The sequence below is a fragment of the Neofelis nebulosa genome, chromosome 18, assembly GCF_028018385.1.
Source record: "Neofelis nebulosa isolate mNeoNeb1 chromosome 18, mNeoNeb1.pri, whole genome shotgun sequence".
Lineage (NCBI taxonomy): Eukaryota > Metazoa > Chordata > Mammalia > Carnivora > Felidae > Neofelis > Neofelis nebulosa.
Window position 1 is genome coordinate 10,739,362 of NC_080799.1, and position 25,736 is coordinate 10,765,097.

At 55.9% G+C, this 25,736-nt stretch overlaps 1 protein-coding gene and 1 long non-coding RNA gene across 7 annotated transcripts in view; one reads left to right on the plus strand and one right to left on the minus strand.

The window, feature by feature from the left end:
* GTF2IRD1 (GTF2I repeat domain containing 1) overlaps positions 1–25,736 on the plus strand; it is a 124,559-nt gene that overhangs the window by 86,243 nt on the left and 12,580 nt on the right. For all 3 annotated transcript variants that reach the window (XM_058710194.1, XM_058710196.1, XM_058710195.1), the window contains 3 exons: positions 232–260; positions 21,726–21,803; positions 23,427–23,619. In XM_058710194.1, coding sequence (XP_058566177.1) covers positions 232–260; positions 21,726–21,803; positions 23,427–23,619 — 300 coding nt within the window. The remainder of the gene's footprint in view (positions 1–231; positions 261–21,725; positions 21,804–23,426; positions 23,620–25,736) is intronic.
* Positions 24,192–25,736, minus strand: part of LOC131500753 (uncharacterized) — a 54,372-nt gene continuing 52,827 nt past the window's right edge. For all 4 annotated transcript variants that reach the window (XR_009256444.1, XR_009256443.1, XR_009256442.1 and 1 more), the window contains one exon: positions 24,192–24,343. This is a non-coding gene — a long non-coding RNA (uncharacterized LOC131500753). The remainder of the gene's footprint in view (positions 24,344–25,736) is intronic.

Consider the following 25,736-nt stretch of genomic DNA (forward strand, 5'->3'; position numbering starts at 1 on the left):
AGATCCCTGAGACGAGAGACTTGCCCAGGGGTCACAGAACCACCAGGGCGGGACTAGCAGGAGGCCCCGGTCACCAGGTCGCCCCCTGGTCAGCGTCCTGCCCCAGTGACGCCTCCCCGGGCATCTTGTTAAAATGCCGTTCCAATGCAGTAGGTGTCGGGTGGGCCCCAAACATTTCCAAACTGCTCCCAGGTCCTCGCTCTGATGCCCCCGTCTCTGTTTCTCTTCCAGGCCTTTTCAAGGACTCATCCCAAAGCCTGGTAAGAGGCACTGGCCTGGGGGGCAGGGGGTGCTGCTTGGCGTGGGGGGCCGGCCGCTGCGCTGGGGGCCAGAGGCCAGAGCCCAGATGCCCGTGGGACACCAGGCCCTGCCCTTCCCGTCCTCCCACGTCCTCTGGGCACCGGCCCCGGGCACGAGGAGGAAGGTCACACTGGAACCTGAGCCAGAGGAAGGCCCAGCCAGGGATCAGGAGGGCAGGTCGGTGCCCTCCACTCCTGATTAGGGGCCGGGTTGACCTGAGTGTGCGGGTGAGGTTGCTGGCAGGTGGTTTCTAACCACAGAGGGAGGGGCTTGCGCATAAGGACCCGCGAGCGGGCGAGATTGGTGGTAAGATGCGGGTAAGTGCTTACTTGGCCTTGAATGGTAGGATGCTTCTCCTGATCGCCTTTCCAGGCCCCCGCCCCCTCCACCTCCTCCATGGGCTGTGCCCTGGTCCTCCCAAATCCTGAACGGGAGGGGCGCGTGGCTGGTTCAGTGGGTGGAACAAGCGACTCTTGATCTTGGGGTCATGAGTTCGAGCCCATGAGCCCCATAGAGATTACAAAAAAAAAAAAAAAGGCAAAAAAACCCAAACCCGGAATGAGCAGGGGTGACGTGACCATCTCGTGAGCGCTCTGGGCCGCCCAGGGTCTGCGGGGCTGAGGCTGCATGTGCTGAATTGTTGACCCCAGAACCTGTGTGCGGAGAGACTTGTCCCTGACCTTGACCCCGCCCTGGCACCCGCCCGGAAGACGCTGCAGCCGCCCCTCGCCCTTAGGGAATGTCGCCCTTAGGGGGGCTGCACTGATGTGCTGGGAATGGAGGAGTGCCAGTGCCTGGAACCAACACAACCCGCAGGACAGGAATCCAGTCTCACGGTCACGGAGACTGGTCCCCTTGCTCACCTTGGTGCACACTGACCCCTGCTGCCTGGAGCTCTCAGTCCCTGGGCCCAGGCCTGGCTCGGTGAGCTTCTGGGGAAGGAGAGGCCATCAAACTGCGAGGGGACAGGACTTACCGAGGGGTGTAGTGATGGGGCGACTGCTGTTGTCTCGTGGGGACCCTAAAATGGGGAGCAAGAGCAGGGGCTTGCACAGCTCCCTTCTCACCGGCCGTGGGAGCCACCCGTGGCCCCTGGCCTGTCCCTGCGCCGTGACAGACTGCTCGGCCCTCTGTGGACCTGCTTTGCTCCAGGACCGTGGTAGACAGCCTGTGGTCTGCTCACCCGCCCTGCGGCAGGGGCCCAGTCTGCGGCATCAGGCCCGGCTGGCTCCAGGCTCCGGGGCTGCTAGACTTCAGTGCTGAGTGCCCCTGACTCAGCTCCCAGTCACTGCCTGGCCCACCTGGGTTTCTGCCTGAGTCACTGTCATTGCTGGGCAGCAGAGAAGGAAGGACGGAACAGCAGCGGGAAGAATGGCCGGGCTCCCTCTGCTTAGGGAGAGCAGAAATGCAGCGAGGTGGTCTGTGTGCTCCCAGCCCCTCCTTCCAGAAGGAGGCGTCCTCGTGGGGGCCTGAACATGTGACTGCTTGACTGCTTGGGCCGCAGGGCGCGTTCTTTAATGAGTTTGGAAAGCAGGAAAGGAAAAGTGATTCGTGACACCTAACGTGTCCCGGGCTGCGAGACGGGCGCTTTGCACTGTGACCTTTTCCTGCCTGCTTTGTGTGGAGGAAGAAACTGAGCCGGGGTGGGGGGACATCGGCGATTTGCCCAGCTGCCCCACCTGCAGTGAAGGAGCTCCAGAGCCTGGCGGCCTGCAGGGAGGCCCCGTGATCATGGGTGGCCTGGGATTCAGAACAGCCACCAAGCAGTGGAACGTCTGGGGCCGGGAGAGGGGGGGGTCAGCCAGCAGCCTTCACGCAGACCGCAGGGCTTCTGGGCCCTTCCACTAACGAGGGTTTGCCCTCCAGCTCGGGGAGCTCGCTGGCCCACTGGCTGTTGGGGCAGCTTCTTGAATCTCAGCCATTGCCCCTGGAGGGGGGCGGCTGCCCCCCCCCCCCAGCCTCTGTGCCAGTCCGCTTGGCCACCCACCCACCCGGCCTTTGCTTTGGCTCTTCCGTGCGCAGAGAAAGCCCTTGGAAATGCTTTGTCTGCCCACGTGGTGTGGAAGAGGGTGGCAGGCTGCCTGGAAGGGGAGATGGGGAGGGAGCTCTGGGCCAGCCCTCAGGAGGGAACCTGCCAGCGCCTTTCCAGGCATTGGCATCCCCGGCCAGTGGCAGCCTGGAGGGGCCGGGACAGACGGGCTGGCGAGCCGGCTCCGTGCTTACTCATGTCGCTCGTCACGCTGGGCTGGGAAGGCGTCCAGGCTCCTGGGGCCTCCGAGGGTTCACCGGAGGTCACTTGAGAACCGTTCCCGTCCCAGAAAGGGCTGTTCCCAAACCCTCCATCGGACAGTCGCTAAAGGGAATTGGAGCAGGAGCTCAGGTCTCCGGCGGCATGTTTTCGAGTGCCACGATATGGGGGAAGGTGGGCTGAACCAGAGGCAGGTGCCCTGGGCACGTGGAGGGGTGGCAGATCATCTGACTTGGGTTGTGGGTAGATGGCAGCATGTGGGCTGTGGGAAAGCACAGGCTGGTGCTCAGACAGACCCGGGTTCAAATCCTTGCACCGCCCCCTTACTGGCCAGGTGACTCTGGGCTCATTATTTCACACCCCCAAGCCTCTGCTTCCTCATCTGTAGGATGGAAAAAGGCATGCGTGCCCCCTTAGGTGGGCAGAACTAGGTAAATGGGGTGGGTGAGGACTGTTTTCGCCCCGCTGTCCTGGGGAGGCTGCATCCTGACACCTGAGTGAGATGTTTGTAAACGCTTCGGCCCTGGACCAGCTGTGATGGGAAGTGCTCAGCCACTGGGGGGGGGGGGGGTGGGGGGGGGTGGCGGTGGTTGTTCCTGGGACTTGGGAAGGCTTCCTGGAGGAGGTGGCATTGAGCCAGGCCTCGGAGATGAGCCAAAAACAGTGCGTGGTGCTATTGATGCAGGGCCCAGCCTCAGTGAAGGCACAGAGGGGCTGTCGGGGGACGTGGCTGGAGCACGGGTCGGGGGGGGTGACACCCCCATGGCCAGGAGGGTGTGGCACGTCATGACAGAGACACGGGCCCCATCCTGGGCACAGTGGGGCCTTCAAGACATTTTCCTGTTTCTTTTGTCCTCTTCCAAAAATATCGAATGCAAACTCAGAAGCACAAGACATGTAAAATTGAACCAGATTTCTACCGAAAGCCCCCCCCATTGCGTAGTGGCAGAATCTGAGTCCATTGAGGATTCCCCTTTCCCCTGGGCCTGTGTCCAAGTTCAGGAGGGATCCGTAGTGCCGAGGAGTTAGGCGGAGGGCGCCCCGGTCTTGAATGTCACGTGTCTGCATTGGTACCTACAAGATACCCACGGACATCTGTCCGTGCAGATGGCTGGAGAGATGCCCTTTATTCCTACCCGTTGAGGCTTCCCCGGGGCCTGGAACCTTCTGTGAAGCCCGCCCCTGTAGCCCCTTGCACACTGTGGAAGTTTGAGCATGAGCAGGCCAGTGACTGGGGATGGCCCTTGTCAGCGGGCCATGCAAGGATGGGAGGGTGGAACCAGGTCGTGGGAAGGTGACTGTGCAGCACTGGGCCGGTGGGGGGGGGGGGGGGCAGGAGCATGAGGCTTGGGAAGGGTGGGGGGCTTCCTGGGAGGAGATGGCTCTGAGATTTTCTAGGTTGTTTGTCAAAGGCTCCCGTAGAAGCCTTTCCTAACAGAACCACCCGAGAAAGTGAATTCTAAAGAAAACCGTTATGCTTTGAAGATAAATTGGTCGTTAAACCTGGGCCTTTCCACAATCCTTCCTGGATCTGTGGACCGGGCCAGAGTGGTGCGAGGGGTACGGCCGTTCCTGGGCCAGTTTTGTTCTGGGTCAAAAGAGATGATCCCAGAGGCCTGTAAGTGTTGCCCCCACTGGGGACATCACATCTGGCCTCAGGGTCTCCGTTTCCCCACTGGCGCCTGGTAGCCCTTTCTGCTCATGCCGAGTGTTGGGCAGGAGCCTGGCTAAAGAAGATGGCGTCGGACGAAGTCTCAGAGGACAGCGGTGGGATTTCGGGCCTCTGGTCAGGAGAGCTGTGGGCTTCACGGACCCCTAAGGGTAGGGATGCTGGCCGGAGGGGGCCTGGTAGGGGAGGCGGGGCTGCTGAGGGACGGCAGGACCAGGCCCTCTGCTTGTCCTAGAGTGAGCCCCAGCCCTGCCTTCAGGGGGCCAAGGTGACCCAGGCCTCAGGAGCCCTAGTGAGTGAGGCCCAGGGGGGATCCACGCTGCAGAAGCTCCTTGCCCCCTCGCTGGGCTGCTCCCCACCTCGCCTACCTGCGTGCAGGGCACGGAGTTAAAGCAGGGAGGCGGGGTGGGGCTGAGAGGCAGGTGGCTGGGGAGCCCTAGGACTCTCTGCTCTCAAAGTCCCAGGCACTCCGCTCTCGGGAACAGGTGCGCACCAGGGGCCACAAGTCATCGGGCCCCCACTTAGCACAGCGGTAGTGTTTGCCACAGAGGGGGTCTGGGTGAGCCCGGAGTGTGTTCTCAGCAGACCAAGCCCAGGCACTTACCCCAAACCCAGAGGGCCCCCCTTCCCCCCGCCATGAACACCCAAGACAGCAGAGGAAGCTGATCAAGGGAATGCTGGGAAGGAGCCGTGGCAGCAGAGGAAGGAGAGGCCCTCAGCCCAGGGAGCTGGTGTAGTAACAACCCCAGAACATTCTAGCAGGTCATAAAACCTGAAGGGAAATGCAGATATGTGCCCATGGTGGAAATTTGGCAAGTGCAGAAATCTAACTGCCCAGATGGCTGTTCATTTTTATGATGATACATTTCTTCCCGATTTTCCCCCGAGCTTATTAATTTTACATCTCACTGTTGTTCTTTCTATAGATTTATACACATACACACACTGGAAACATAAGCATTTTCCGATATTTTTAAAATGCCTTATGATATTCCCTCATCAGGCTGCATCATCGTTATATAACTGCCCTGTCCCCTAACTGGGGGCATTGGGCGACTCCTCACACACCGTGGACACCTAACATCCATATCGTGCTTCTGATCTTCCGATTACAAAGCCTTCCCACAGCAGCCCCTGTGCTCTCCCCCAATAACTAATCTTACTGGAGGAAACCGAGGTTCAGAGAGGTTAAGAAACTTGTTCGAGGTCACACAGCTTGTGCCCATGCCTCCCCAATCTTTTATCCACACTGGGTGGCTCTTTGCTGCCCCCTTCTGGCTACCAGCATCTATAACATTGGTCCTGCCTCTCCCCCCTCAGGCTCACAATTAATCCTTTGGGTTTATTTGTACAAAAAAATACATGGAAGAGGCGCCTGGCTGGCTCAGTCAGAAGAGTATGCAACTCTTGATCTCAGGGTTGTGAGTTTGAGTCCCGCATAGGGCGTAGAGATTACTTATGAAAAAAAAAACCGTACACACACACACACACACACACACACACACGGCACGCACGTGCGCGTGTTCATATATAGTGCCGGATTATGCCAAGCAAGATCTAGGAATACAAAATAGACAAAAAATCTCTACCCTTGTGGAGCTTTTTTTTTTCTAACGGGGAAACAGATAAATAAGGACAAATAGCAACATATTTGATAGTGACAAGTGCTGTGGAGACATTCAACACAGGACTGTCAAAAGGACAATTTTAAATAAGCCAGCAGGAGTTAAGGCCTGAAAGGAAATGAGGGTATGAGCCGTGTAGAAATCCCAGTCGAAGCATCTGCGGGAGGAGGCAGTCCGTGCAAAGGCCCTGAGGCCCTGGACATATTTTGAAAGTAGGGCTAACAAGATTGACAATAGAGTGAGTGTGGGGTGTGAACGACAGATTTTGTCCTGAGCAGCTGGAGGGCGAGAGGGATCGGGGTCTGAGGGTCATCCAAGTGGCTGGGTTGGAGAAGCAGATCCACAAATCAGAGTGGGGACTGCTGGAGACGTGCAGGGCGGGAGCCGTTTTTCACGTAATGTATTGTAGTCATGAAACCAGATCACAGTGGGGAGAGTGTGGGCAAGTGGAAGGGGTCGAAAGGTGAGCTCTGTCCCTCCTGCGTGTAGGGGTTGGAGAGATAAGGAGAGGCAGGTGGCCAGACCCAAGTGAGAGTCTTACAGAGTGACCACCTGGGCCAGATGAAGCATGGGGGACCTGAGACTGGACCGGGGGGTGAGCAACCCCCAGAGGTCACCCCTCACAAGCCTACCAGGTACATGCTGCTGTGCCCATTTCACAGCTGAGCACACTGAGGCTGCGAGAGGCAGCCTGGCTTAGCACGGAGCCAAAGTCGTACCCAGGTCTGTGCTCTTCTGGAGCCTGAGCAGCGGGTGTTGGGCTCTAGGGGAGGAGGGTAGCAAAAGAATGAGGCCGGAATCACGAAAGGCCCGGACCCAGACTTTGCTGGTGACTCAAGCTTTATCTTGTAGCATCGGAGGCTTTTTTTTTTTTCTTGGTCAATGAAATGATAGGATTCGAGTTGAATTGTCTTACAATTACCATGGCAACCGTGAATCCACCCACCAGGGGTGGATTGGAGAAGGCAAAACTGGGGCATCCAAGCCAGGGAGGGTTGCGGAAGCTGACCCCAGGCGGCAGGCGGCAGGACCTGGAGACAGGCGGCGCTGGGATCTAGAGGTGGCAGCAGTGTGGGAGGGAGGGCAGACGGAAGGTTCCAGAAGGGTGATGATGATGGTACCTTTGCCCAAACCTGGGTCTTTGGGCCCACGAGACATCCAGGGGCAAATGGGCACTTGGTGGGACCCGATCGGTGCTTTAGAGCAGGCTGGCGACGGGGCTGGGCGCACTCTGTGTGAGGGTGGCAGGTGCCGTCACCACTGAGGCCAGTGTGTCGCCAGTGGAGAGGGCCCACGGGGCACACTGACCTCCAGAGGGCCTTGAAGGAAAAGAGCCTGTGAAGGAACAGAGGGAGGCGGAGCCCGGGGAAAGGAGGTGGAAGAATTTGCTGGTAAAAAGAGCTGAGAGCAAGGTCCTTCTGGGCAACATGAGCAAGATGAAGAGAATCACATTCTAGAACTTTTTCTCAAATAGCAGTGGCAAAAAAAAAGAAAAAACAACGAACCTTGTTGGGTAGTGAGTTCCCTGTCCCTGGAGGCATTTCAGTGGAGGTTGAGCAGCCACTCAGCAGAGAGACCACTTCCCACAGGGTGTGCTGCTGGGGAGGGAGGACCGGCTTTTCCCAGCCGGAGCCACCTCGGCTTGACCTGCACCTGCCAGCCTGGAGAAAGGGAAGTCCTGGCCGTTTCGAACCTGGAAGGGCTCCGAGGGTCCTCCTCTCGCACCTCGACACTTCCCGGGGCCTCCCAGCTCCCGAGCTTCCCCAGGGGCCCCCTCTGGTGTTTGGAAACCACATGGTAACCCCGAGCTGGGTACAAGGCCTGGCCACCCGGCCCCCGGCTCCTTCCTGGGCGAGTGCACCGGTTCCCTGGGGACCCAGGTCGGCAATCTCTCCCCTGGTTCTCCCCCGACCCCAGAGGTGCAGCCCTCCCCGCCAGCTCGAGCGATGACCAGCTGGGGGCCAAGAGGCAGGCCCCCCTCCTCCCCACTGCCACCCCAGAGCCGGGGCTCCGGGTCCCAGTGACAGAGCAGGGCTGCCGACTTCCTGTGTGACTCCAGCAAGTCAGCTTTGCCTGCCTGGACCTCGGTTTCCCTACTTGTGGAACGGGAAGGTGCCACGCCAGGGACGTCCTGGGGCGCGCGGCCAGGGCCGGGAGGGGAGGGCCGGGTGGCCCGTCGTGTGCGGGAGGTGGCGAGGCGGAGAGGCCGGCCAGGCGGAGCGTGGAGGGCCTGGAAGGCCTGGCTTTGCAGCGTGGACTCGACCCTGCAGACCCGGCCTTGGCAAGCCCTTCCGCTGACGTCCCCGAGGTCGGAGCCAGAGCCCCCCCTGGGGGCAGAGCCGAAGTTCCTGCGGGGGTGGGGGGTGGGGCCAGCTTTATCTCGGAAGTCCCCGACAGTCTGCGTCCTAAACTCCCCACTGAAAATTATTATTATTATTTTTTTTTTTTGAGAAGGAAAGAGAGAAAGAGCATGAGCAGGGGAGGGACAGAGAGGGAGGGAGACAGAGAATCCCAAGCAGGCTCCGCAGTGTCAGCACAGAGCCTTATGTGGGGCTCGAACCTATAAACCCTCAGGTCGTGAGCTGAGCCACAATCAAGAATCAGATGCTTAACCGGCTGAGACACCCAGGTGCCCCCGAAAATGAGTTTTAATTTAAGGAACTGCGTTCAGTTATTCCGCTGAAGAAAATAAGTAATCGCACTTCACCCGCTTCGCACCCCCAGCACGGCCTGAGGCCCCGTTTGAGAAGCTTGGCCGTGGGTGTGGGGCCTCTCAAGCAGAGGGCTGAGGGCCTGTTTGGAGGGGGGACAGGGAATGGCATCTCTTGTCATTGTCCCCACCCCACCGGGGCCCCTACTAGGTCTCTCTGTGGGGTCTCCTGTCACTCAGCAGGTGCTGTGGGGAATGGGCTTCCTGGATGAGGGGGGCCTGGAAGCCAGCATGGGGTGGATCACAGCACAGGATGGAGGGGAAGGGGACTAACCAGCAGGAGCAGTGACAAGTCCCCTTCTGCGCCCTCAGGAAGGTTCCACCGCTTCTGAACTGCGTGATCTTGGACAAGTTAACTTCCAGTCTCTGGACCTCCAGGTCACACAGAGCAGGGCCCCCAGCTCCGTGGCCCCCCGGCCCTCTCCCTTCAGCCGCCCGGAGGGTCATTTCCTCTGGCCCCTGCCCCCCTCCCCGCCGTCAGCCCTCCCACCCCCTCCCCACCCTTCCAAGGCCGTCACGCTCTCGAGAGCTCAAAATAAAACCATCCTTTCTCAAGTTTCTAAAGATATCACAGTTCCAGCGCCAGCCACATGTTTCTCCGCTTAATTATCTCTGCTTTTCTTTGTTAATTAGGCTCCAGTAACGATCTCCCTTCTGCCTTCCCTGGAAGATCTGGCATCTGCAGGGCAGGGCGTGGGGGCCCCTGTGGGCAGATGCCCCGCTGCCGGGCCCAGCCTTGGCACACTGCCTCCTTTCTTCCAGGCGGGGCAGCTCGGTGGGCGGCTGAACGGTGTCACGTCGGGAGGCCTGTGGGGAGCTGGGTCCCTGCAGCGCCGTCCCGCCCCTGGCTTGGCTAGGGGTCCCAGCCCTGTCCTCCCCGGGCCCTGCCAGTTGGGGAGGGGGACCCCACGGTTCTTAGAGATCCTTAGACTTGGGGGCTCCACGGAAGGAAGCCGTGGGGGGCTTCAGACTCTTCTGGAACATTGCAGAAAACCACACAGAAGCCAGTCTCTTGGCTCAAACCACCCAAGCTCATAGGAACAGCCAGCACCTTAATCTGGGCTGGAATGAGATCGACTCGAAGGGTCGCTGGGCACCACGTGAACAGAAGTTTCTCGCTGGCTGATAAATGCATCTTTGAGCCACGACAGTGGAGGCGTGGGGGCCAGGCACCAAGTATAGGTCAGCACGTATGGTTGACTGGCTGGACTCCATCTTTCCAGCCTCCTAGGGAGGGGTCTGGCGACAAGAGGCTGCCTGGTGGGAGGTGGGGGTAGGGGACACACAGCCCTAGCCTTCTGAAGCCCCCCCAGGCACGGGGACTGGGACAGTCCCCTTTGGGAGCCCAGGTGTATTACTTCATCCGTGAACTGTTGCAGGGTGTCTGTGGGCTGGTGCTGGGCTTTTGATCAACACCAAGTGAAAAAAAAAAAAAAAAAAAAAAGCCTTGCTTCATGGAGCTGACCTTCTGGTGCGGATGCAGAGAATAACGCACAAAATGTAAAGAACGTTCAATGCGTGCTCAGGAGAAGCGGGGAAGCAGATGGGAGAGGTGGAGTTTATTTTTAGGGGGTTGCAACATGAGCGAGGCGGTGGCCAGTGAGGGCCTTTGAGTAATAAAGCAGGCGGTGGTGAGCCAGGGGGCTAGGGAAGAGCAGTGCAGGCAGAGAGGAAAATTGCAAAGGCCCTGGGGTCACCTGCCGGGGCGTCAGAGGAAGGAGGTAGGAGGTGAGGTGGAAATGGAGAGGCGGCAGATTATGTGAGGCTGGATAGAACATTGGCTTTTGCTCATTCGCTGGGAGCCAGGGCAGGCCTCTGAGCAGGGGAGAGACAGAATCCAATTTAGGACTGAACAGAGTCCCTCTGGTTGCTCGGTGAGGACAGACAGGCTAGAAGCAGGAAGAGACAGAGGGAGGTGGAAGTCACAGCCCGGTGGTGGTGCCCCTGGCGGGAGTGGTGAGGACAGCGGGGAGTCAGCGTCTCCAGGTCTAGTTGGTAGCTAAAGCCAGCAGAACTTGCTGGAGTCCCGTTTGACCTCGGATTCCAGCTGGGCTTCTTGGAACATAAAGGTGCCAGTAGCTCAGAGGTAGCCGAGACGGGGCAGGTGCAGGAGGAGTCGCGGGGGCTGGGGGCGGGGGGGGGGGGGGTAGAGTATCAGCACTTGATTTATGCCGTGTTGAGTCTGGGGTGTCATCCAGTAGCATTTGGATGCACAAGCGGGGGGTCCAAGGGAGCAGTTGAACTTGAAGGATCACCTGGGGAATCACAAGCCTGTCCCTAGTATTGAAAGCCCTACAACAGAATGAGATCATCAGGAGTGAGGGGAGTCGCAGATCTGTGGCCCTGGTGCCCTTCAGCAGTCCTTTGTGGGTCAGGAAGATAAGGAACTTGGCGAGAGGAAGGGGAGCCAGGACGGGGGGGTGCCCTGGAGCTGGGCGGAAAACCCCGTTTCTCCCTGGGGCAGAACCTTCTCCGCTTGCGGCTGTGAAGGCCCCACGTGGCCCAGAGACGGCTGAATATCTCGCAGAGATGTTGGGGTCAGGCTCTAAGCAGTGGTGGCTCTGCGGTGGCCCCCTCTGCAGGAGTATAGATGCCACACAAGACAGGGCAGGAGAAACCGGTTGGCCCCACGCGCTTCATGAATTAGGGGAGCCCCGGGTTCCCATTTTGTGTTCTGTTCTAGTGAGCAGGTTCCCCGTGACGTCTCTGGTCGTCGTCTGGTCTGACGTTTGGAAACGGGGAGTGTGGCAGCAGCAGAGTGGACCTTGTGTGCCGGGGGAAGGAGGACGGGTTTGCCCCACAGAGTCCTCAGCAGGTTTAAAGCAAAGGAATGACAGGGTCGGATAGACTCTTCAGAATGGTGGACAGGGCTTGCGGAGCAGGGAATGGGCTTGGGGAGGCCAGGTGGAAAGTTCTCGCCACAGTGAGATGGGCCATGGGCTGGGCCTGCGGGAAGCGTCTCTGGGAAGGTGGCCCATCGTGGTGACCGCCTGCGTTTGTGGATGGCGTGGGGGACACAACGGGTTTGCATGGGTTTCCTGTGGCCGCTGAACCAGATCACCCAAGCTTAGGGGCTTAAAACGACACATCTCTTTTTTCCCCTTAGACTTGTAAGGGTAAGAAATCCAGAATGAATCTTTTTTTTTTTTTTTTAAGTTTATTTATTTTGAGAAAGAGGGAGCGTGCAGGAGGGCAGAGAGAGAGGGGGAGAGAATCCCAAGCCGGCTGTGTGCTGTCAGTGCAGAGCCGGACGAGGGGCTCGAACTCACGAACCGTGAGGTCACGACCTGAGCCGAAACCAAGAGTCGGCCGCTCAAGCAACTGAGCCACCCAGGCGCCTCCCGAAATGAGTCTTAAAGGGCTCGGGTCGGGTATCAGCAGGGCAGGTTAACTCTGGAGGCTCTGAGAGCAGAATTCTGCCTTGTCTTTCCCAGCTTCTAGAAACTGCCTCCATTACTCAGCTTGTGGCCCCCCTCCAGCTTCAGAGCTCTTCACTCTGACCTCTGCTTCTCCCGGCCCAACCCCTGCCTTTGACCTTCTTGACTCCTTCTTACAAGGACTCTTGTGATTACATTGAGGGCGCACCCAAATAATGCAGGACACCCTCCCCGTCTCAAGAGCTTTACCTTAATCACACTAGCCGGTGTCTTCAGCCACGTAAAGAAACATAGTCACAGGGGCACCTGGGTGGCTCAGTCGGTTGAGCGTCCAACTTCGGCTCAGGTCATGATCTCGTGGTCCATGAGTTCAAGCCCCGCGTCGGGCTCTGTGCTGACAGCTCAGAGCCTGGAGCCTGTTTCGGATTCTGTGTCTCCTTCTCTCTCTGCCCCTCCCCTGCTCATGTTCGGTCTCAAAAATAAATAAAACATTAAAAAAAAAAAAGAAACGTAGTCACAGGCTCCAGGGACCAGGACGAGGACAGCCTGGGGGCCGCTGCTCAACCCTCTGTGGGGTTGAAGGCAGCTGAGGTTTCTCTCCTGAGCCAGCAGGTGGAAGGGTGGGGCCTGGGACCTGAGAAGGAAGCCCAGGAGGAGGGTCGGGTGTGAGGCTGTTTGGGGATATGCAGAATCAAAGGTGCTCCAGGAGGCAGTTGGAAACATGGGTTTGGGGGGTGCGGGTGCAGAGACAGGGAGGAAGGACTGCAGTGTGGACAGCGTCTGAGGACCTGCTCTCCCCTCCCTGACGTGTAGAAACCAGGTTCTGAGAAGGAGTCGGCACGATCATAAGCCTGGGGTTTGGACACGTGTTTCTCTGTGCCCTGCCTGTGCCTCAACTGCCCGAATCCGTCCGTCTTCCCAATCGGGTCTGCTCATCACACTTAGTGCATGGCATTCTGGGCCTGGCTGGTCGTGGCCACGGTTCAGCCTAGGGCTTGACTGGCCTTGGGTCAGGGCTGTCGCTCGCCCTGTCCACTGTGTAGCTGGGATGTCAGAAGAAGGAACAGAAGAGAAGGAGGTGACGTCCCTCGGGAAGGATCGTGTGTGCGGCTGGCCCCAGGATTGCCTGTCCTGGATAAACCCCCCATGAGAAAACCTGGTTCTTGCTCTGCTAAGCCTGGCTGGCAGGTTCAAGCCATAGGGCTGCAGGAGGGTGTTGTTTTTTGTTTTGTTTTGTTTTGTTTTGTTTTAATTTATTATTTTTGAGAGAGAGAGAGAGAGCACAGTGGGAGAGGGGCAGAGAGAGAGAATCCCAAGCAGACTCTGTGCAGACATGGGGCTTGGTCCCACGAACCGTAAGATCATGACCTGAGCTGACATCCAGAGTCGGACGCTCAACCGACTGAGGTGCCCCCGGGTACCTTTGTCAAAACTGAGAAATTGACATTGATCGGTGCAACACGATTAACTACGGTGTAAGCTTTATATTTAGATTTTGTGAGTTTCTCCACTAATGTTTTTTTAGGTTCTGGAATCCAGTCTAGGATATGACATTGCACATAGCACTCATTTGTTTGTTTTTCTTTTTTTATATATATATTTATTATTTTTTTCTTTTTAAGAAACAGAGTGCAAGTGGGGAAGGGGCAGAGAGAGAGAGGGAGACACAGAATCCGAAGCAGGCTCCAGGCTCTGAGCTGTCAGCACAGAGCCCGACGCGGGGCTCGAACCCACAAGCTGTGAGATCGTGACCTGAGCCGAAGTCGGACGCCCAACCGACTGAGCCACCCAGGCGCCCCGATTTGTTTTTATTTTCATTCGTATTCCTGCTCATTTGTCTTCTTGTTAATAAATACTACAGTGAACGCCATGATCCCACCACCATCCATCCAAGAATTAGAACAGCACCAATAATGTGCCCCCCGCCCCAGTGCTCTCCCTCATCCTGCCCTCCTCTCTCCCCAGAACAAATACAGCCGTCCCCCCTTATCTGCGGTTTCATTTTCCGCGGTTGTGGCCACCCACGGTCAACTGCGGCCCAGAAACCGATGACTGTCCTGATATATCGTCAGAAGCTCAATAGTAGCCTAACGCGTCATCACAACGCCTACATCGCTCACCTCGCCTCCTCTCCCCACGTAGGCACTTTATCATCGCACGTCATCGCAGGAAGGGGGAGTACAGTCCCCTAAGATGCTTTGAGAGACCACGTTCCCGTGACTTCTACGACAGTATATTGTTCCAGTTCTATGTTATCATTATTGTGCATCTCTTACTGTGCCTGATTTATAAATTAAACTTCATCATAGGTATGTGTGCATAGGGAGAAACCTCCACAGTGTATAAGGTTCGGTACTATCCACGGCTGCAGGCATGCCCCGGGGGTCTTGGAACCCCCAAGGATTGGGGGGAACCACTGTGTGCAGTCACACCTTGTTTTACCGCACTTTGCAGAAACTCTCTGTTTTGCACCTTGACGGTCTGGGGCAGGTCTGTGTCACGCGAGTTGGTCGGCGCCCTCTTTCCAGTGGCATTTGCTCACATTTTGGTCATGCTTGTGATATTTCATCGTTTTCTTTATCACATTTGTTGTGGTGATCTGTGATCAGTGATCACGCTTTGCCGAAAGCTCAGAGGATGGCTAGCGTTTTTTTAGCAGTAATGTGTTTTTGAGGCGCCTGGCGAGCTCTCTTGGTGGAGTGTGCAGCTCTTGATCTTGGGGTTGCGAGTTCGAGCCCCACGTCGGGTGTGGGGATTCCTTTAAAAAAAAAAAAAAAAAAAAAAAGAGCAGCTCTTTTTGCCCACGAGTCCTGTCCCTGTGCTTTAATAAAACCACCCTTTTTTGCACTGAAAACAAAGGGGGACTAGAACACAATAAAGTATGTTTTTAAACTTATTTAGAAAATCTTTTTAGGGGCGCCTGGGTGGCGCAGTCGGTTAAGCGTCCGACTTCAGCCAGGTCACGATCTCGCGGTCCGTGAGTTTGAGCCCCGCGTCAGGCTCTGGGCTGATGGCTCGGAGCCTGGAGCCTGTTTCCGATTCTGTGTCTCCCTCTCTCTGCACCTCCCCTGTTCATGCTCTGTCTCTCTCTGTCCCAAAAATAAATAAAAAACGTTGAAAAAAAAAATTTAAAAAAATAAATAAATAAATAAATAAATAAAAAAAAAGAAAATATTTTTAATGTTTATTTATTTTTGAGAGAGGGAGAGCGTGAGCAGGGGAGGGGCGGAGAGAGGTGGGGAGACAGAGAATCCAAAACAGGCTCCATGGGGCACCTGGGTGACTCCCTCGGTTAAGCATCCGACTTCGACTTCGACTCAGGTGGTGATCTTCGTGGCTTACGGTTTGAGCCCCCCGTCGGGCTCTGTGCTGACAGCTCAGAGCCTGGAGCCTGCTTTGGATACTGTGTCTCCCTCCCTCTCTGTCCCTCCCCTGCTTATGCTCTGTCTCTCTTTCTCTCTCTCTCTCAAAACTAAATAAACATTAAAAAAGAAATTTTTAATAAAAATATAAAAAAGCAGGCTCCACGCCATCAGTGCAAAGCCCAACACAGAGCTCGAACCCACGAACCATGAGATCATGACCTGAGCCAAAGTCGGATGCTCAACCGACTGAGCCACCCAGGAGCCCCTAAAGTATTTTTTAATTAAGGTGTGTCCATTGTTTTTTTTAGACCCAATGCTATTGCACACTTCATAGACTACAGTATAAGTGGAAACATAAGGTTTATATGCACTAGGAAACCAAAAATTTCATTTGACTTGTTCGATTGCAGTGGTCTGGAACAGAACCCGCAGTATCTCCGGGCTGCACCTGTATTTGTCATTCTCTTGTTATTTCCTCTAAAATTTGAAAAATGCAGGAAAAAAAAAAGAAAGAGTAGTGGAATGACTATATTATAATAGTATATCCTTTCTCTGGATTCATTATTTCTTAACACTTTGCCATGTTTCCTTCCCTTCCTCCCTCCCTCCCTCCCCTCCCCCCAGAGACCCTGCCCCAATTATATCTGTCTCTGTCTCTGTCTCCACTCGAAGTGAGTTGCAGACATCTTGACTCTTTCATGCCTAAATATTGCAGCACATCCTTCCCACGTCTCAGAACGGTGGTGTTCTTTTACACATTCACCACGCTGTGATAACACTTAGGAAATGTAATAACTCCCTATCATTTCCTATACCGTCCGTATTCAAATTCCCCAAAAATATCTATTCTTCTCCCCCATGATAGTTATCGCTCGCAAGTCGACTTCTTTTTTTTTTTTATAATCAGTTTTATGTTTATTTATTTTTGAGAGAGACACAGAGTACGAGTGGGGAAGGGACAGAGAGAGAGAGAGAGAGAGGGAGACACAGAATCCGAAGCAGGCTGCAGGCTCCAAGCTGTCAGCACAGAACCCCAGCCGGGGCTCGAACTCACGGACTGTGAGATCATGACCTGAGCCGAAGCCGGACGCGTGACTGACGGAGCCACCCAGGCGCCCCCCAAGGCGACTTCTTAAGTGGCTTCGTTGTGTGCAGTGTTTGCTTAAACCAAAAGTGTTTCATCTTTGCTTGCTTTTCTCTTTTATAAGCGAGGTTCGTCCTCATGTATCAAGTCTGGACTCGCTCTTTTCACTTGACCTTATGTAACATGACCCTGAAATGTGACGCTGCGCTGGTTTGTTCTCACTGCTCCATGGGTTTCCATCGGGTGCCTGCACCACGATCGACCCATCCGTTTTGCTGTCCTAGGCCATTTGGGCTGCTTCTGTGGTTTTCCTGTTAAGAAGAGTGCCATTAGCGAGCGCTCTTGAACGTGCTTCCTTTTGCACACGTCAAAAGTTTCTCTTGGGTGTGTGAAATCAGGCGCCTGATCTCCCCCCGGGCCCCTGAGCAGGGGACGTGGAGGGCAGCTGTCCTGCCAAGGTGGGGCCACCCGTGGCTGTCTGCCCTCTGTTCTTTTGACAGTCTGCCTTGTGCCTGGATCGCCCGGCCCGGGCCTGGCAGAGAAGAGGGGGCCCGTGGAAGGGCTAGGAGAAGGGAGAGGAGAAATCGTTCTCCCTCCCTCCCCACCTTGCGTCTGTCCCGCTCCGAGCAGCCCCTCCCTTGCTGCCTTGGGATCACGATTGTCAGTCCACAGTCACCAATCTGGCTGCAGACCTCAAACTAGTGGAGAGAGGACACAGCTGCTGAGGGTTCTCGTACTTTGCCCCCGAGCCGAGCCGACTGCTTTAGAATTGTGTACGTAGCGTGGCTGTGATTTAATAAGCTTGGTTGCTTTCTTCCCTCGGGCAAAATTCAGTTAATCCTCAGGCTAACAGACGGCAGATTAGACACGACCAGATGACAGCTCCTGGGGCAGACAGGAGGGAGAGAGAGGAGACCAGTAAGCTGGAATGAGCAGGAAGAGGGGGCAGAAATGCCCACAGGGCCGGCCTGTCTGCGAGGGATGTCACCGCCCAGGGGACGGGGTGGGGGGTACGGGTGATCGCCGCTGGGCAGGTGCAACGGATCCCCAGGGTGACCCCTCCTCCTCCCCGCTCCGCCCCTGCCCCCGCCCTGTATACTTGATGCATTTTAGAAAATGCCTTGTCCCGGAGAGGTACAACCAAGCCAGGGGGCTTGAGAGAATAAGCATCCATCATCTGGAAGAATCTCTCATGTAAAGTTTAATTCCCTGAGACTGCAGGATAATTGAAACATTGATCTACTGATAACGTCAGCCACAACCTGACTCTGATGACGTGAGGCCTTAAACGTTTTTATATGTGATATCACTGGATCCTCCGGGCCGGCCCGGATTCCCAGCTGAGGGATGTGGAAACAGGCCCAGAGAGGTTGAATGACTTTCCAAACACCACATCACATTAGGGGTAGAATCAAGATTGCTTCACAGCCTGCTGAGCCAGGGACCGCCCCCCCCCCCCAAAACCGCCTCCATCACTGGCCCTGGGGGCCCCCTTCCTCCCCACTTCATACAGACATTCAAGCAGGTATATATTTTTTTTAATGTCTGTTTATTTATTTGGGGGGCAGAGAGAGAGGGAGACAGAATCCCAAGCAGGCTCCACACCGTCAGCGCAGAGCCCGATGCGGGGCCAGAACTCACGAACCGTGACGCTTAACAGACGGAGCCACCCAGGTGCGTTGAGGGCACACACACGTCACGTTGAGCCCTACCTGTGACCTCTCCACATGGAGAACATTCTACAATATTAGCAACTATTGGTGTCTTTTATAGCCAGCCTGGGTTCAGGGGAGCTCGGGCAGGTCCCCCCAGAATAGCTCTGCTGACTCAGGCTTCAGGGCAGTAAAACTAGCCCGTGGGCCGTGCCGGGCACGGGCATAATGCCCCACTTGGTCCTCGGGGCAGTTGCACTCGGTTTCCCCTGTTGTGGTAGCGACCCAAAGTCCAGCGGTTCGGAGAAGTGTTCAAGGTCATGAGCTGATACCAAAGGCAGGATTTGAACCCAAGCAGTCAGGTATCAGAGTCAACCACGAACTCCTGGCCTCAGGGCTGGCCTTCAGGCTCCAGAAGACCACTGGGTTTATGGCCTTATGGCCGGGGGGGCCCCACAGGGCCCCCAGTGGTTATATTCTCCGCCCCACCCTGTGTCCTCTGAGGCAGTTTCCTGGTCTTTGTTTTGCCCACAAGCAGACCAGACTGGGAGTGACAGCTCCCCTGGGGCCTGTGGTGCCCCAGCCAAGGCTAACTGGGGCAGCTGTCCCCACGGCAGTGCTTGGGGCAGTCCCTGGTGACCAGTAGGCCTGGCCTCGCCCTCTCCGGATGGTGAATGTAGGATAGTGGTGGCAGAAGCCTGGCTCTGTCGGGACGCCGTCTCATGACCTGCCCGCAGCCTACCCAGAGAGCCGCTTGGCTGGGCCCTGCAGGCCAGCTCTCCCCCTGTGGTTGGCCTGGGCGGTCCCACCTCCTGTTTCTTCTGAGCACCCAGAGGGGCAGGGACCTCTCCCCTCCAGGCCCCACCAGAACCCACCCTCGCCTGTTTCATTCAGATATGTATCCTTTAAGAAAAATGGAACTCCTTTCCTCCAAATTAAATGAAAACAAAAAATTATTTTTTTTTGTCGTAGGCTCCGTGCCCAGGGTGGGGCTTGAACTCACGACCCTGAGATCAAGACCTGAGCCGAGATCAAGAGTCAGATGCTCAACCGACCAAGCCATCCAGACACCCCCCCCCCCCCGCAAAAAAAAAAAATTTTTAATTAAAAAAAAAAAAAAGAAAAAACAGGGGCACCTGGGTGGCTCAGTCGGTTAAGCACCAGGCTTCAGCTCAGGTCCTGATCTCTCGGTTTGAGGGTTCAAGCCCCGCGTCGGGCTCTGTGCTGGCGGTGCGGAGTTGGCTTCACATCCTCTGTCTCCCTCTCTCCGCCCCCCCCCCCAATAGAAAATAAACCATTTAAAGTAATAAGTTAATATAAATTGTAATTAATAATATATTAATGACAAGTTGCAATTAAAATAATAAAAACAAAGAGGTGGGAGAAGCCAAGAGGCATCCTTTCTGAGGCCTGGCGCCGAGCTGAGAATCGGGCCTGGCGGTCTGTACATGTGGGATGTGCTGGTTACACGGCAGGAGCTGGTGTCCCCGCCATGCTCCAGAGGTGTCCGGGACACTTCCCGGTGCCACCAGCGCCCCTCAGATGGCTCAGGTCTCGCTTTCCTGTCATGTCACTGGTCCCACCATTTCCGGCTGCCGCCCAGGACCGGAGTGTGCTGCCTCTTGGCTGACCCCTGGTGTCACTCCTCCCTGGTTTCCCCGTGCTCTCCCTGCCCAGACCAGGCAGGGTTCACACACTCATGTGCGTTGAGCACTCACGGGAAGCCCGGGGGCGTCACACACCGCCCACGTGAGGCTGCATCCCAGGGGGCCTTGGGAGGTGCGGCGGTCACCTCCTCTGGGAAGCCCGCCCTGATTCTCAGCTGGGTTAGGATTCCCCCGTGTGCTCCCACAAGCCCTGCACTGACAGTTGTCAAGGCCAGCGGGTCACCAAGCATCCTTTATCATCCCCGCCTCGGACCACGGCTGTTTTCTGTGGTCTGCTAAATGCCCAGGGACGGCACCACATCCAGTGGGGGTTGGTGCTTGTGAAATACTTGTCCAAGACAAATACGGTGTCGAGACTGAGCAGAAACACCGAGAGGGGGGACGTCACGTGACCCTCCATGTGGCAGGGCTGGCGCGAGTCCAGCTTTGTGGCTTCAGGTCCTGTGCCCTTCCGGGGGCTGGCGTGGCCTCTGCCGGGGTGAGGGCGGTGTGAGGCTCAGGCCTGTCCTGTGCGTGTCTCTCTCCGCCCGCGTAGCCACCGGAGCCTTGAGGCCAAGGCAGGGTGGGCGAGACACCTGTATGCACCAGAGACGGCCACAGCCACAGTGACCTCAGCTTACTGGTCTCATCTCCCTTTCGATCCAGCCGGCTTTGTCAAGTGCGGCTGTGTCTGCCCTGAGATCCGGATGAGACTGTGAGCTGATAGGACAGGAGATTCAGAGGCAACACCACCCTCACGGTCAACCCTTCTTTCTACAGACGGGGAAACAGATTTCAGGGAACCCAGGTCTCTTGGTCAGACAGACACTATTCCTGGCTCTTAGCGGCTCTGTGGTCTTGGGAGGTTACTTAACCTCTCTGAGCCTCTGCGTCCTTAGCGGTGGTGAGGGGTGGCTGTGATCGTGTCCGGGAAAGCTGCCGTCAGAGCATGTGACACCCACTGATGGGAACCCAGGCCGTCCTTCCCTGTCCTGTGCAGAAAGCCCTGGCCACCAGAGCAGTCCCTCTGCAGAGATGGGAAGCGTCTGCAGCCTCCCCGCAGGCTCTGGGTGGCCCTTGGGTCACCAGGTTGTCCGCTCAGGACCTGGAGAAGGATCGGGTTGATTCTTGCCAATGTGGGGTCCTGAAGACCGTCTGGAAGAGCCATGTTGGGGGATGTGGGGAGAAGGAGGCTCCGAGGGGAGCTGAGTTCGGTGTCTTGGTGCGACGGATGGGGCCGTCACTCCCCGAGAGGGGGACACAGGAGGAGGACGTTATCTGGGAAGCCTGACGTTTGCCGCGTGTCAGGGGCACCCGGGTGGCTGGATGGTCATGGTTGGAGAGGCTTGTGCAGAACTCCGAGACACGGCAGATCCAGAGTCAGGAGCGTGGGCATGACCGGGACCACACGAGGCACAGCCGGCACTCGGGAGGCCCCAGGCGGCAGGTGAAAGAGCCCCGGGAAGAAGGGGCATCGAGCAGTGCCAGGCAGTGCGGCGGCCCCCACCCCGGGGCGGGGAGGGCGGAGCCAGGCGCACACCGGGCGCCGGTCCTGAGTTGGCCTCCTACGTGCAACTGTGAAATTTTCCAGATGAAAACAGGAGTTGTTTTTCTCCACGAATCCATTCTGTCCGCTCTGCCCCACGTCTCCCAGGCCCTGGCTCCCTGCCTGCTTCCACTGCACTCCCGCCCCTGGGAGCCCAGCCAGCTCAGAGCACCCTGCCTGGAAACTCCAGCCCCCTCCCCAACCCCAGGACACAAGCCCGCAGGACCCTTCGGGCCCATCCACACCCTCCCCCACGTCCCCCTGCGCAGCCCAGTCCCTGTCTTGGGGCTCATCTGACCCGCTGCTCCTTTGGACCAAGGACAGGGTCGAGGGGAGCCGAGGGTCCAACAGCAGGTGCCCATGAAGGGCTGCCTTATACTAAACTCGGTGGGCGGGGCCTGGGAGGGCAGCCCAGCGGCAGGGGAGGGTGCGGGTGTCGCACAGGAGCCTGTCCAGGGGCGCGCCCTTGCCGACCTTCACACCCCAACGTCTTCCTCTTGTAGATGAAGATGACGCCAACAGACTAGGGGAGAAGGTGATCCTCCGCGAGCAGGTGAAGGAGCTCTTCAATGAGAAATACGGTCAGTGCGTCAGGAGCGGGGCCCGCGGGGCAGGGTCTGTGGGGCCCGCCTCCCCTGGCAGCCCCTCCTCCCTCTACGGCCAGCCTGGCCCCCAGTGACCCCCAGCTGGCCTGCCTGCTCCCTGGGGACAGAGCCGCCCTGCCCACGACTGCCGGCAGCCGACCCCTCCACTCCCCCGACTGAGGAAGGGGAAAGAACAGGGCGGTGACCGCGGTCAGCATTTCCGCCCCTTTAGGGCCGGGTTGCGCGGCAGAGACGCGGTTCGTGCATCTGCCCAGCACACATTTAGCCGTGAGGACTCCAGGGAAGGAGGTCCCATCCCTGCCAACCTGGGGCTCAGAATCTGTGCAGGGAGGTGGATGCGGAATTAGGTAAAGGCCACGAGATGCTAGGCCCTGTGCTGACGGCATCCGGGGCGCCAGGGCAGAGCCCAAGATGGGACAATTAACAATACAGTCACCTGTGGCCTGGCTGGCTCAGCCGGTGCTGCCTGCGACTCTTGATCTTGGGGTGTAGGTTCAAGGCCCACGTTGGGTGTAGGGAGTACTTAGAAATAAAATCTTAAAAATCAAGTCAAATAGAGTTTTAGTAATAATAACTCTACGGTTATAAGTGAGCCTCTCTCGATCGCTAAGTGCCACGCTATGCGTGACGTTGTCTTTGTGATGAATTTAATATTATCTTCACTTTGCGCAGGGAGACAGGAATAAAAACAATGTTTTTAAGTAGAATTTCAGAGAGTGATGAAGGAAAAGACAAAACTGCAGTGGCAGGACGGGGTGGGGTGGGGGGCAGGCAGGGAAGCCCTCCCCCCCCCAAGACTCGAATGTCAGGAGGGGACGCATATTCCAGGAAAAGTTTGCCAGGCAGAGGGGACAGCTGGGTGACCGGGTGAGCAGCTGGGGGGACGGTGGGCAGGCCTAAGAAGGCATGGGGGCTTCATTTCCAGAACGATGAGAAGCGACTCGGCTGGTGGTTCTCTATTCACTTGTTATTTTGCAATCAGAATCCAAACACATATGGGGGTGGGGGAGTGACCCACCATGTCACCCAAAGGCAGCTTCTACGATTGCCAACATTTTACCAATCTTCTTCTGTACACACTTCTGTATTTGAAGTACTTAAAAACAAACTCAAGACACCATGTCATATCCATAAATATTTAAGCGAGGGCGTTGCATTTCTTCTAACATAATAGTAGGGTTCTTTTCTATTTATTTATTTTGCAAGAGAGAGCGAGAGCATGAGCCGGGGAGGGGCAGGGAGAGGGAAAGAGAGAGGATCCCAAGCAGGCTCCGAGCTGTCAGCGCAGAGCCCAACGCCGGGCTCGAACTCACGAACCGTGAGATCATGACCTGGGCCGAAATCAAGAGTCGGACGCTCAACCAATTGAGCCATCCAGGTGCCCCAAAAGTACATTTTATTGTCAGCACTGGGTATTAAACTTTTAGTTTTGCTAAGTGGATTTAAAAAAAAAAAAAAAAAGCGTGTGTATAGATTTATAAACTCCCTAGGACAGTGGCTGGCTGAGCTGGACCATGCCAGCATCCAGCGCTTTCCCCAGAGGGCTTGGCCCCTAACAGGGGACACCTCCCCCTTGCGCTGACCCTCCGTGTCTTCTAGGTGAGGCTCTGGGCCTGAACCGGCCTGTGCTGGTCCCTTACAAACTGATCCGGGACAGCCCGGATGCCGTCGAGGTCACGGGCCTGCCCGACGACATCCCTTTCCGGAACCCCAACACATACGACATCCACCGACTGGAGAAGATCCTGAAGGCCCGAGAGCACGTCCGCATGGTTATCATCAACCAGCTCCAGTGAGTGCCCCCAGCGCCCGGGGCAGGGTGGGCACAGTGAACAAGGGCCACGGGAGAGGGTACTGCTTGGATCCTGTGGGGAAATTCGCAAAGCAGGCCCAGCCAGGAGACGAGAGACAGACACAGACAGACGGACAGACAGGTGCTTCTCACTTGCACAGAATCCAGGAGACAGGCTAGCTTAACACTCTCATCTTTTTTTTTTTTTTAAGTTTATTTATTTATTTTGAGAGAGAGAGAGAGAGAGAGAGAGAGAGAGAGAGAAGGGAAGTGGCAGAGAGAGAATCCCAAGCTGGCTCCGTGCATGCTGTCAGCACAGAGCCCGATGTGGGACTCGATCTCACAAACCGTGGAATCATGACCTGGGCCGAAACCAAGAGTCGGATGCTTAACCCACGGAGTGCCCCTCCCCCCTCCGCCCTGGGCACCCCGACACTGTCATGTTAAAGATGAGGAAACTGATACCCAGAGCCAGGAAAGGGCCGGTATAAGTCACAGTGGGTCAGCTGGGCTGCCAACTCAGAGATCTTACTCCAGCCAAGGCCGCTGTAACACAAGACTACAGACCAGGGAGCTTATAAACAACAGACATTTACTTCTTACAGTTCCGGAGGCTGGGAAGTCCAGGATCAAGGTGGTGGCAGATTCAGGGTCTGGGGAGGACCCACTTCCTAGTTTCTAGATAGCCATCTCCTCACTGTGTCCTCATATGCGTCCTCACATGCTGGAAGGGGAGAAGGGAGCTCTCTGGGGCCTGTTTTATAAGGCACTGATCCCATTCCTGAGGGCTCCTCCTTCGTGACCTAAGTGCTCCCAAAGGCCCTGCCTCCTAATGCCATCACACTGGGCACTAGGTCCCCACATAAGAATTTAGTTCAGGAGGGGGGCGCCTGGGTGGCTCAGTCAGTTGGGCATCCGACTTCGGCTCAGGTCATGATCTCGCGGTTTGGGAGTTCGAGCCCCGCGTCGGGCTCTGTGCTGGCAGCTCAGAGCCTGGAACCTGTTCAGATTTGGTGTCTCCCTCTCTCTCTGCCCCTCCCCTGCTTGCACTCTGTGTCTCTCTCTTTCAAAAATAAATAAACATTAAAATAAATTTTTTTTATGTTTACGAAAAAAAAAAACCAATTTAGTGGGGGTGGGGGGCAGAGGGGGGACACAGACTTCCAGTCTGTAGCTCCGTGTGTCCTAATTCCATCCCTTTCCAAACACACAGCCTCACCATTCATGGGTGTCGGTTTATTTTTAAAAATTTAATGAAATTTGACTTTTTCTGACTATACCATTAATGTTTCCCCATTTCAGTTATTTAGAAAATAATGGTTATTTAGTACTCCCATCATGCAGAGATAATTACTGTCCATATTTTACCATATGTCCTTATTGTCTCTTTTTATTTTGATTTTTAAGTGTTTTTAAAATTTATAATTTACTTTTGAGGGAGGGAGAGAGAGAGACAGAGCACAAGCAGGGGAGGAACAGAGAGAGAGGGAGACACAGAATCCGAAGCAGGCTCCGGGCTCTGAGCTGTCAGCACAGAGCCTGATGCGGGGCTTGAACCCATGAACCGCGAGACCATGACCTGAGCCGAAGTCGGACACTTAACTGACTGAGCCACCCAGGTGTCCCCTTATAGTCTCTTTTTTAAAATACACTCACTGACTAGAATATTTCTAGGGGTGCCTGGCTGGCTCAGCCAGTGGAGCATGTGACTCTTGATCTTGGGGTCATGAGTTTGAGCCCCATGTTGGGGGTAGAGATTACTTTAAAAATCAAAACAGTTTTTTTTTTTTTTTTTTTTTGTGCCTGGGTGGCTCAGTCAGTTAAGTGTCTAACTCCGACCCAGGTCCCGATCTCACAGTTCATGAGATCTCTGTGCTGGCAGCACAGAGCCTGCTTGGGATTCTTTCTCTTTCTTCCTCTCTCTCGGCCCCTCACATGCTCATTCTCTCTCTCAATCTCTCTCTCTCTCTCAAAATAAATAAGTAAATATTTAAAAAAAAATTTTTTAATTCTTAAAAAATGAAAACAAAATAGTAATGCTCAAAGTAAAATAATCAATACAGTAAAAATCAAGAGATAAAAAAAAGATACCGTGATGAATATTCACTTAGATAAAT